Source organism: Haliotis rubra, unplaced genomic scaffold, assembly GCF_003918875.1.
Source record: "Haliotis rubra isolate DU_JTF1 unplaced genomic scaffold, ASM391887v1 Scf88, whole genome shotgun sequence".
NCBI classification, from domain to species: Eukaryota; Metazoa; Mollusca; class Gastropoda; order Lepetellida; family Haliotidae; genus Haliotis; species Haliotis rubra.
Window position 1 is genome coordinate 161,334 of NW_025767612.1, and position 12,994 is coordinate 174,327.

General features: G+C 39.3%; 1 protein-coding gene and 1 long non-coding RNA gene across 2 annotated transcripts in view; one reads left to right on the plus strand and one right to left on the minus strand.

Annotated features, from left to right (window-relative positions):
* The first annotated feature begins 3,048 nt into the window (after positions 1-3,048).
* On the plus strand, positions 3,049-3,767 carry LOC124263366. The gene is made up of 2 exons (XR_006894824.1): positions 3,049-3,211; positions 3,307-3,767. It is a non-coding gene; the product is annotated as an uncharacterized LOC124263366 (long non-coding RNA).
* Positions 3,768-10,851: 7,084 nt separating this feature from the next.
* The window catches only part of LOC124263359, a 135,409-nt gene continuing 133,266 nt past the window's right edge, over positions 10,852-12,994 (minus strand). Inside the window, 2 exon segments of the mRNA XM_046697956.1 lie at positions 10,852-11,592; positions 12,218-12,400. Coding sequence (XP_046553912.1) covers positions 11,464-11,592; positions 12,218-12,400 — 312 coding nt within the window. The 3' untranslated portion in view covers positions 10,852-11,463.

Genomic DNA, 12,994 nt, shown 5'->3' on the forward strand with positions numbered 1-12,994 from the left:
TCTTTCATATGACTCTTACTGGAGAGTTGTGTCCCTTGACATGACAGGATCCTATGTCGTTGTGGGTCATTGTTTCACCTGCCTCATGCTGGTCTTACACTGCGAGATACTCAGTAACTCCTTGGTGTGTTTTAGAACATGTTTCTTCAAATGTTCACTATGAGAATATTTTTGCAAGCAAAACCTATTGAAATTATTTGTAGTGTTCTGTTTTGGAATGGTACTTATATTTTTATTGAATGTATGTTTTTGTTATGTTATTTTTAATATTTTAGATATTGATTTCACTGGACACAAGTTCAGTAAACTGTATTTATAACCAGCATGCTTGTAACAAACTGGTGTGTATTTTTGGGTCCTGACTGAAAGTCTTTGGTCATGTTTCTGTCATGGACGCTCAACCACTGCCAGTGCTTACTAGTGAACAGTTGTGTCCTCTAGGATTTGTTTGTGTGTAACAGGCAGATACACATGCCTTGTGACAACGATGTAGACCACCTGGTGTTTTGCTAAAACTGACAAAGACATATATTTCAAGTACATACTTAGTACAGTTTCCAATCTCGGTGTATCATGTCTTTATGCATTCTCTTCCCACAGAGGTTACTTGTCATATCTTCTTACGAACCTCTGTTCTAATACGTCCCTTTCATGGTGCGAGTGTTCAGGATTCGTGATTGGTTGCAATCAGATTTAGTTGTGCAATCAGCAAGGTTGTTTCAAAAGTGATCAATCGCAAGGCCTCGGTTATTTCCGTATGCTTCGGGAAAACTAGAACCGCTTTTCCTGTGCGATGCGCAAACGTTTCTTATAGACAGTAGTCAGTCATGTAAATGGCGGATCAATGGAGTCTCCATCGCCCTCGTTGACAACGGACAAGCTAGCCATTAATTGTCTTGTGTGTCACATCAACACAAGTTCCTGGCAGAGGAGGGATATCTGTGACCCAACATTTGCTTGTATTAGTCAAGTTGATGTAACACGTGTTCTGATTGGACTGAAAGAAGGGAGATAATTCGTGTTGCGATCTTTTGCCGCTAGGGGATTTTACGAGAACCGGGAAATATGACCGTATTAGAACAGAGTTTCGTAGGAAGAAATGACAAGTAACCTCTGTGGGAAGAGAAGGGTCTTTATGATGGTTAACATCATCCTTTATTCTTTGATTTCTCATATTCTCGTGAGTAGAGACAGGATTATCTCAAGCTCCTCACAGCAACTTCTGCTTCCTTGCACAGAGTGAAACAGTTTGTCATGCCCTGTAATGAAGTTTTTATGAAGACAAGTTCAAAACAGTATGTGTTTCAATTTTAAAATATTAGGAGTTGGATTTTTCTTGTGATCAATTCTGAAGAATCTATTGAACAGGTGTGTTGGGGTTTTCCTCTTTTTGTGTGATTGGAAGTCTAATCTTGCACCTATTTCTTTACTGCAAAAATAATGATGGTTAAAAAATGACCTTAAGATCTGGGTTACATTAGGTCTTCAGGAACCCGGGGGCTCATGTAAGAGAAAACTGTTTGATCGGGTGATCAGGCTTGTTGACTTGGTTCATGCATGACATTGTATCCCAGTTGCAGAGATCAGTGCTCATAACAACTATCACTGGATTGTGTGGTCCAGGCTCGATTTGTTTTCAGACCACTGTCATGAAGCTTGAATATTGCCGAGTGCAGTTTGAAACAGCAAACAAACAAAACCGATACTAAATGAGAAAGTATTGTCCATTTTGTCCCATGATTGATTTACAGCTGTGTTGTTCATTTTACACTAGCAGCCATGTTAGGGCCTTGGATCATGGTGCCCTTGTTAGTGCCCACCATATTATACTTATGTTTGTTATTTATTAGTCAGTGATGTTCTGTGTCAGCAGTCACTGGAGGAGCAAGATGAAGATTTTATGATGCTTCATTGAATATTGGTTCTGCCATGTTGATATGCTATATGTACATTAGTAATCCATTGATCTCCAGATCCGGGCCACAGGGACATCCTCTTCACTCATCAATATCCACATGAAGATTCCTCGTGGCCATTGTCATGTTTGTGTGCATCCTGTGCATGTCAGCATTTTCATTTATACGATCTTAGGGGTTGTGGGGTAGCCTAGTGGTTAAAGCATTGGCTCGTCACGCCGAAGACCCGGGTTCGATTCCCCACATTGGTACAATGTGTGAAGCCCATTTCTGGTGTCCGTGATATTGCTGGAATATTGCTGAAGGCGGCGTAAAACTAAAACTCACTCACTCATTATAAGATTGTAGTGTAGTTAAACATGTTTTCACTTGCAGATAAAGATGGTTTCGTATTTTGTTTCTTTCTGTGGCTCTCGTTGTTGACAATGTTGGATCTGCCCCTGTATCTGAGTATGTTAGAACTTGTTCAGTTACTGTGTTAAGACTGCCTGTGGAAGACCAACTGTCCCTCTATAATGTGACCAGGTTACGGTGAGGTAGCTTAGTGGTTAAAGCGTGTGATCTTCATGCCAAGGGAAGATGCCTGTCGAAGACCAACTGTCCCTCTATAATGTGACCAGGTTAAGGTGAGGTAGCTTAGTGGTTAAAGCGTGTGATCTTCATGCCAAGGGAAGATGCCTGTCGAAGACCAACTGTCCCTCTATAATGTGACCAGGTTAAGGTGAGGTAGCTTAGTGGTTAAAGCGTGTGATCTTCCTGCCAAGGGAAGATGCCTGTGGAAGACCAACTGTCCCTCTATAATGTGACCAGGTTACGGTGAGGTAGCTTAGTGGTTAAAGCGTGTGATCTTCATGCCAAGGGAAGATGCCTTCGTAGACCAATTGTCCCTCTATAATGTGACCAGGTTACGGTGAGGTAGCTTAGTGGTTAAAGCGTGTGATCTTCATGCCAAGGGAAGATGCCTGTCGTAGACCAACTGTCCCTCTATAATGTGACCAGGTTACGGTGAGGTAGCTTAGTGGTTAAAGCGTGTGATCTTCATGCCAAGGGAAGATGCCTTCGTAGACCAACTGTCCCTCTATAATGTGACCAGGTTACGGTGAGGTAGCTTAGTGGTTAAAGCGCAGTGATCTTCATGCCAAGGGAAGATGCCTGTCGTAGACCAACTGTCCCTCTATAATGTGACCAGGTTACGGTGAGGTAGCTTAGTGGTTAAAGCGTGTGATCTTCCTGCCAAGGGAAGATGCCTGTCGAAGACCAACTGTCCCTCTATAATGTGACCAGGTTAAGGTGAGGTAGCTTAGTGGTTAAAGCGTGTGATCTTCCTGCCAAGGGAAGATGCCTGTGGAAGACCAACTGTCCCTCTATAATGTGACCAGGTTAAGGTGAGGTAGCTTAGTGGTCAAAGCGTGTGATCTTCCTGCCAGAGATTCCATGTACACACAATGTCTGCAGCCTGTTGTCTACTGTTGTGATGTTGCTGGAATATTGCTGGAATATTGCTAACAGTGACATAAATGGGTTGAAGATCATGACATTTCTCAAAACAAAATGATTACAAGATAATTAATTTGTTATTTTTGCATGTAATTTAACAAGTCTCTGGTCCCAGATCCATGTTTGTTTGTACTGTGTTTTGCCCTCGTGTTTGACACAGATGTACAGCATGTGTCCAAGTGATGGACTGTGCAGGTGTACCACTCCCAGACTGTATGTTGGTTCTGGAGAAGTCTTCACTGGACATGTTTTTATGAAAGTTGAATATTTTCATGAAGGTATAATTGTAAATGGTGACAGTTTTTGTGCTCATCATGCTATTGAAAATACAATAAAGTCATACCGTTCAATAAATACCTTGCCTTTTGTGTTGACATTGTGTGAGGACTGGGATTCTTTTCTTTGTATCCCCAGGTTTCACTGGTTAGTCACCCATGTATAATTTAGTTTCACTGGCGAATCTCTGAGTTCACCCATGTGTACTGGAGTTTCACGGGTGAGTCTGAGGTCACCCATGTGTACTGGAGTTTCATGGGTGAGTCTGAGTTCACCCATGTATACTGAAGTTTCACTGGTGAGTCAGTTCACCCATGTGTACTGGAGTTTCACCGGTGAGTTTGAGGTCACCCATGTGTACTGGAGTTTCACGGGTGAGTCTGAGTTCACGCATGTGTACTGGAGTTTCACGGGTGAGTCTGAGTTCACCCATGTGTACTGGAGTTTCACTGGACTGATGATAACAAATCAGTATCAATATAGCATAGTCATAAATGCTTCTTTCACCTTTTACCCAGAGTTTAACCCTTGTCTCTTCAGTTTCACTCTTGTACCCCTAAGTTTCATCCTGTATCCAGATTTTCACTGATGTATCTCTCAGTTTTACCCTTGTATCCATCCAGGTTTTCACTGATGTATCCCCGTGTTTCACTCTTGTCTCATCCAGGTTTTCACTGATGTATCCCGAGTTTCACTCTTGTCTCATCCAGATTTTCACTGTTGTATCCCCAAGTTTCACTCTTTGTCTCATCCAGGGTTTTCACTGATGTATCCCCATGTTTCACTCTTGTCTCATCCAGGTTTTCACTGATGTAGATTTTCACTGATGTATCCCCGAGTTTCACTTTTGTCTCATCCAGGTTTTCACTGATGTATCCCCGAATTTCACTCTTGTCTCATCCAGATTTTCACTGATGTATCCCCGAGTTTCACTCTTGTCTCATCCAGGTTTTCACTGATGTATCCCCAAGTTTCACTCTTGTCTCATCCAGGTTTTCACTGATGTATCCCCAAGTTTCACTCTTGTCTCATCCAGGTTTTCACTGATGTATCCCCAAGTTTCACTCTTGTCTCATCCAGGTTTGTCCTGGTGTATCCCGGAGTGTCAGCAGTATCAATCTCATTGGGATCTTGTTGATAACACAGATTACAAAATGTATGAAGATCGTTGAATAGCAACAACATAAATCTGATTTGTGAAACACATCCCTTTTATCTACTCAGGTGATTCAACTTAAAATAAACTCTTCAAAACCACATTAACATACTCTAATCAAACCCAAATGGTAATAACTGACAAAATATCAAACACTGGTAAATTCTAAAGGTAAATAAGAGTATTCCGACTCTCAACAATTATTTACACAATAAGTTATTTATATTTACAAAGATACAGATAAATCCAAATTGTCATAGATAATTGCACAATGCAGTATTATGGCGCATTCTCACACAATCCAGCATTCTCACTACTGTCTAGGAAACCTTTGCATACATGCCACACAAGAGTTACCTCCCTTGTGGAGATCAGTAAACATGTAGTTAACGCTGTTCCTGCAACACAGGTTTTTACAAGACAATTGTGAGGTGTGAAACGATAACTTGTGTTCTTGCCCACAAATAGCCAAGAAGGTTTTAAGAAATAATGGCCTTGATGAGATCAAATAAAGAATTTCTTAAATTAGATTGCACATTCACACCCAACTCAGTTATGTTCATCCCCAAAATAGGTCAGTAACATTGTTTCAGCGCTTTCAAATTTTAAAAAATCTGCGAATGTCTTGTGACATATGTACAACTCCTTTGTTTGTGGCGTTTGTCCAGATCTTTGGCATATTTTCTTTATATGGCACAAAACAATGAATAATTAACAGTTTCAAAACATCAATTTCCTAACCTTTGAAAGAAAACCAACCTATGGATGCCTAGAGGAGGAAGCAGGAAGAGACCACCATGATCTCATGGGCAGCATCAACATGACATCATGGAGAACAGCTGAACAATCTGAATCTTAAACCTGCATGACAAATATGTTAACTCAAAGTTTAGCTGCAGTTTAGTACAAACATAATGGCAGAAGAGTAAACTGAAGATTGTTTGTGTTTTAATGCTACACTCAGCAATATTCCAGCTATATGGTGGTAGTATGTAAATAACTGAATCTGGACCAGACAATCCAGTGATCAACATCATGAGCATCGGTTAGCACAACTGGAGTACAATGATGTGTGAACCAAGTCAGCTTGAGTAAACTGAAGAAGGTACTTATCAGCTATATCTGGAATTCCAGAACAGAATGGTACTACACTGTGTTATACTGAACAAGAAAAGTTAAGGTACATGAATATTTGGGTGATATTTGCATACAGAAGTCTTAACTTACGACATAATATCCCCAATATATTCAAAATCCCTAACTTCTTTTGCTGAGTATAATTCAGAAAACAGTGAATAAACATGAAACTTTTTGACAAAATAACGATTCCAGAGTCTAGGAAGTGATGTTGATCCACATAGGCATAAAAAAAAAAGAATTCATCATAATCACAAAATTCTTTAAGAAAAAATATTACTGCAAGACATTTGGCATATTTATGTTTAAAACAAAGTTTCAAAAGCAAATTAAACTCAAATATTTCAATAATAAAGCATCAGCACACATCATTCAAAAATTATACATTCAGGTATTGGTAACCTTGGTAACTTGTAAAACAAAGACTTGAAATGCATATATGTGTACAATCATCATAACAGCTGTACACACGCCTTACAATCAATGTCAGATTGAATAATCAATTTGTAAACACATCAAACGATCATTAAGTCATGAAAAGACTTCAGTAATATATTTGCCCGCATGTTTAGATGCTGAGAAAACATGAAATGTTGACATGATAATGTGCAGGAGTAAGGACTGTGCAGGTTTTTAACATTGAAAATGTTGACTGGATCATCTAGAACAAGACAAACAACATGTTATTACCAGGTCCGTCCCAGTATGCAAGGCAACAAATATATTTCATTTGACAAGTTTTACTAAAATTTGTGAAAATAAATTAAAATATAGAGTTTATGTATTTGATTAAAAGGTAAGAAAACAAACACCACTTAAGGGTGAGGATTGTTTAATACCAAGTTTTGAAGTGATTGCCTCATGTCTTATAGGTGCTGGATCAGATGTAATGTATATTCATTCACGTGGCCTTGTATCTATATTTTGGTATTACTGCAAGGATATCAGTTAAAGACCAGCCCAGTTTACCAAAGTTCCATGGCAATGTCACCATCTTGTGTACATAAACACATAAACTACACTAGTCTCTCACTTTGCTCACATAGATTGGTGACTGGCTGTAATTGCACTGCAGAACCTTTATCCCCATTCTCTGGTTCTATTTCTGTTCAATGGCCATGTTAGGATTGTCGTCTATACAAATGCTCAAGAACTTTGAAGCTAATAAATGCTATAAATAAAAATCTACAATAAATGCAAAATTGAGAAATCTGACCGTGTAACTTTAAAAAATACCAAACCTGGCACAAAAAACAACCGTCATAGTTACTTTTAAAACTATGCACACATACAAACAATTACAGTGTACACAGATTCTTGCGCTGATAAGTCTGTACACTGTATCTCTCAGGGCTAGAATGGGGCTGACTGTGTAACGATGCAATAAATCTGAATACCTTGATAGCAAGTATTTCTTCTTTGAAGATTCCCCTTAAAACAGAGCAAACATTCACACATGGTCAGACATTTCCCCCACAACTTAAGGCTGCCAGTCCATACTAGGCTTAGCTGAGACATCCTCAATATTGCACACACCACTGATTGCACAAGTTTATACCTTGAAACATGACCCTCAACTACGTCTGTAGACTCCTTTGAATATCCAGGACGATGAGACTTTGATTACTAACGTGTACTAAAAATAAAGGTTCTTTCAATGTCCATGAACCCTACCTTAGTCTGTAGCCTCCTTTGAATTTAGCTTATGACGACAAGATGATGATTACTTACAAGTACTATTAAAAAACAAATATTCTTGGTAGATATTCCATCATGTTCATTTTGTGATGCTTTAGTGTAGATATACAGTTGGGGTGTTAATGTAATACCTGAAATAAGAAGGTTTTTAAGTAACATACTATAAATAACATGTGTCTAATCTAATTTGATCAATGTACATGGCCATGCATTGTTTTCTTATTTGGATGGTTACTTGGTCAAAATACCTAGAGGAGACACTGAAAAAGTTAATCGTGTATCGGTCCTGGCCTTGGATTCACATCCACCCAATAACAAAAAACCCAACCCCACTCCTATATGAAATAAACCCATTAAACAATCAAGTCTTAACAAACAAACAAAATGAAATAAGCATATTTTCTATCAAGCACAGCATTTACACTGATTCATCTAATTTTTATAATTGTTTCAACTGTAACCAAGTCAAACGCATGTGTCTTGTCTGAACAGAATACACAGTTTGGGAGTTCTAACCAATCCAAACTACACACTGTGGGGATGTAAGGGAGACAACCCAATGTGTTCTGTCAGTGCTGTAGTCAGACCTTGTCAGTGCCCCTTGCCCTCAGGGATCATACTGAGCCTGACAGTTTAATCCAGCCAGATCTGCAGTCCATTCTCTGTGTCTGTAATCATATCCCAGCTGCAGAAACTAATGCCACCCCATGGCTACAAACAATATCAAAAAGTAGACAAACTGAAGACCACAGCAGCCCAGGAGGAACTGAATTGTCTAATGACTTCTGTTTTAAAGGTAAGAGATTTATGAAATGCTGTAATTTAGTGCAGAAAAGTTTATATTTTTATTAAAAGACTACTCTTGAGCTAATAGGTAGTACAGTCACTGTATTGTTAGCTATCTTATTTTGTTTCAAAATGAACAATCAAACTGTTAATTATTTCCTTCATGGTGATGGGAAAATGAGTCTACCGGAGTGATTGTTACTGGGTATGGGTTTACATTTCTTTCAGCAATATTGTGGTGGAGGCCCCCCCAAAGTAGGCATTACATCGGCTGCCCGTGCTGAAGGGGGACAACAATATGTGTAGAAGTCTCCCACAGTGAGTGAGTATGGTTCTATGCCATGTCAGTGATATTCCACAGCAGGACACACCAGACATCTAACATGGGGAACTGAACCCAGGCCTTCCCCATGACAAGCAAACACTCTAACCACTAGGCCCCCATCACCTCCATAGGGAGTATGTTTTTATTACACTTTTAGTGATATTCTAGCAGTATGAATTATGGGGGGACACCAGAAACGGGCTTCACACCGTTCTCCCAAACTGGACATCAGACCATGAAAGAATCCTCCATACAGACATCTAGTTACAGTGTTCCTGTCATGAGCTGGTGGAAGTTACAGTCTCGGCTGATGAAACTTTCATGCTAATGTCTGAAGCTGCATGACATCCAATTTCGTTAAGGACAAGAGATTAAATTCTCAGGTAAAATTGGCTGGTCCTGAGACCAAATAGAAAGGTATGTAATGTCTCCTCTCACTTCAAGTAGAGCAGCTGGCACCTGCTATGTAGAGTAAGTGGTGTGGGTAGTGATTGGCAGTGTAGGCCAGCATGAATTAATAATTAGAGCTTCCTTCAGTTCTGTCAAGTTGATCTTATGGCCTTATTTATTGCTTTACATTACTTTCCTGGTGGAATTTCACAGCCAGAAACGACAATCTTCTAAAGTACATGTTCACCCAAACATCTTTCTACTGTGCCCAGTTTAAAGTTGTGTCCTTTCATTACTATAAAATGGAAAGACTTTGCTTGAAGAAAAACAAAACAAATAGAATTAAGTCATTAAATTGACATTTACATTGGTTGATTTAAAAAATCTGTTTGCCATTTTCCACTTTAGAGAGAGGCAGAGTTGCTTCCCTTAGTCAAGCCAGGAACTGCTAATAATAGTTTTCCATATTGAGGCTTTGTCTTAGTTTATAGAAATGATGATGAGTTTACTCATTCCTGTCTTGTCCCATGTTTAAGTCACATCTCCAGTATGTGCTGTGGAGGGGTCTTGCCCCCCTTCCCCTCCACCTGTCTCTCCTACTGTTGGGATGGTAGTTATTGCATTCACTGTCAGCTCCAAGGGTTGATCCTCTGCATCACTGTACTAAGTACTGATAATGGACATTCTGTCTAGACATTCAGATACGTTTCATCATTCACCCACAGAGATCATTCTGAACAACCTGATCATAAAGCAAACTTGCCTAAATACAGTTCAACTGAAACAATCACAAGCCAAAACATGATTGTAATCGATATTGAGATAACTGCTTGTTAGAGCCCCATCCTGAAATAAAATAAAATTATCATCTTAAATATTTTGGGGGTCAAAATGACTAAATCCTCCTGTCTGCCATGTTCCCTACACAGCTTCTGAAGACAGCTGTTGTTTTACCGGTAGTGTAGTTGTGTTCAAAAGACAACCTTCCAACGACACTTACAGTCCCTAAATGGTTAGAGTTGGTGAAGACAATAGTTACACAGGTGGATGGAGTTGGTGGTTACAGTGTTCATAGACAGCATTACAGAGATACTTAGAGTCCTGGTATTGTTACAGTTTGTGTTGCCCGTTGTTGTGTTACATGTGGAGGCGTTCATGGTTACAGTGTTCATAGACAGCATTACAAAGATACTTAGAGTCCTGGTATTGTTACAGTTTGTGTAGCCCAATGTTGTGTTACATGTGGAGGCGTTCATGGTTACAGTGTTCATAGACAGCATTACAAAGATACTTAGAGTCCTGGTATTGTTACAGTTTGTGTAGCCCCATGTTGTGTTACATGTGGAGGCGTTCATGGTTACAGTGTTCATGGTTACAGTGTTCATAGACAGCATTACAGAGATACTTAGAGTCCTGACATTGTTACAGTTTGTGTAGCCCCATGTTGTGTTACATGTGGAGGTGTTCATGGTTACAGTGTTCATAGACAGCATTACAAAGATACTTAGAGTCCTGACATTGTTACAGTTTGTGTAGCCCAACGTTGTGTTACAAGTTTGGTGGTACAGCAGCTGGTATTGTTATCATAGACAGCATTACAAAGATACTTAGAGTCCTGACATTGTTACAGTTTGTGTAGCCCAATGTTGTGTTACATGTGGAGGCGTTGTCTTGTAACAGACACAGCATTGGTTGCAGTTCTTGCAGTTGATGTAGTCAGTGTTGTGTTACAGATGGTGGAGTTACAGTATCCACTTGTATAGGAATTGGTTGCAGTCCTTACATTGTTACAGCTGTCCTGATTAACAACTGAACCAACCAATGGATCCTTCCCACTGGATGTGTTCCTTCAAAGTATGCCCCGTCCTAATTTCTTGTGACCATCTAAATAACACTGTTCAAATCTTGATTTGACAGATTCAATTCCTCATATTCATAAAAGCATACATAAATAGAATTTCCGTCCAAGAAATGCTTAAACCAATCCCTAGGACAATCGTACAATCATTACAACAGAACACTAACAAGCAAACCATCCCACAAAGCAGCCAGTTGTGTGTCTGCACAGGACTTGTTTACAAACATCAATACCAGCATATCAAAGGGCGAAGCAGTAGTTTCAGATGAAAATATCTGTTACACAGCTTGTCAGTACTAAACAGTGTGATCTAGTTTGTTCTTGTGATTGTGAGATTGTGACCAGTCAATCATAAAGTACCCAATTCACTGAGACAGTTAGTTATCACTGACCGACAATCTCAGTAATGTAGTTAAGTTTGAGGTCAGTAAGTCCGATAACGGCGCTCGTCCATTCCCTGGGCACCATCGTCCATGTCGTACTCTTCCATTGTCGACAGTCGCTGCTTGTAGCCAGGATGCTTCTTCATCAGCGACCGCTCAACATCCTTCAGCTTCAACAACAACAGCAACAGCGTCAGCAAGACAGGAAGCAGAGTGACACTCACTGTGGTCACTACGGGCGACTATTGGTGCTATTAACTATTCTATTCTATTGCAATAGTAACCCTCACTATTAGTATTTTAATAGTTGTCAACGTAAGTAAAACTATCGCAATAACAGAAAACTATCTTTGGCTTTGAAAATTATATTAATCATTTTATTAGAAATGAATATATTGCTGACAACTCAAAGTCTGACAATCTCCTCCCTGCTGCTACTCAAAACAAGGGGAAGTAACTCTAATCTGAAATTGTCTTAATCCTTGCTAATCAACATGTAGGCATTATAAGTTACTTTTTGCATAATGTAAGTTTTATTTATAACTATCTGAAACTATTTAAACTACTGATTGTTATACATACTATCGACAGTACTACTGGCCTTCTTAAATTCCTATTTGTATTGTACTATCAATAGGAACAACTTGATTGGTAGTTTGATATATATATATATATATATATCACACTCCTTGTGATCCCTCAGTGAGGGCAAACATCTGATGTATCATAACAAGTCCTTAAAATGATAAACTATCGTCCGATGAAGGTTTGTGTATGTCAGCCATGATGACTTACCTCTATCTCTGGTCCTGGCCATGACGGCATGCCGGGGTGAGTGGGGGAGGGTTGACCAGACTGTGGTGCTGTAGACAGGGGTCGGACCATGGAGGAGACGGACGCTGTGGACATTCGGGAGGACATTGACAGGGTGCGGCGTCTGAACGGCCGCTGGGGACGATCAATGTCCAACTCCTCATCCTAGAAACAAAACCGTAGATCACATAACAAGATGGTTGTAGGTAATCTCAATGTTTTGACATCAATAGAAACCAAGAAGTAACAAATCTCCTTTACGACTGTCCAAAATCTAGAAACATATGGAACCAATTTTCAAATTGGATAAAAACAAAAACACATATCACATTGAATATCGATAAAATGAAAATCATATTTGGATTCTCTGAAAAAAGGAACGATGCCTGTAATCTCCTGATAACAGTTGTCAAATTTACTCTTTTTAAAATACGAACATATATTTGTACACCAAGTTTCGATATGATCAGAAAGAAAATAACTAAAATTTACAATATCGAGAGAACACACAGCATCTCTTCTTGTAACTTTACCAAATTTGTTGGATTCTGGTCTGATTGCCATCAACTGTTCGACTGATACTAATGTACAACTGATCCTTTTTCCTACAATGTCATTTGTTATGATATGCTTGTCAATGTGAGATACTGCCAAACTCTGAATACAAACGCATGGTTTATATTTGGTTGTGATTTGATGTCATGATTTTGTACCTAAAAGAAAGTTGAAGGAAAAAAAAGAAGTAACAAATGAGATAAA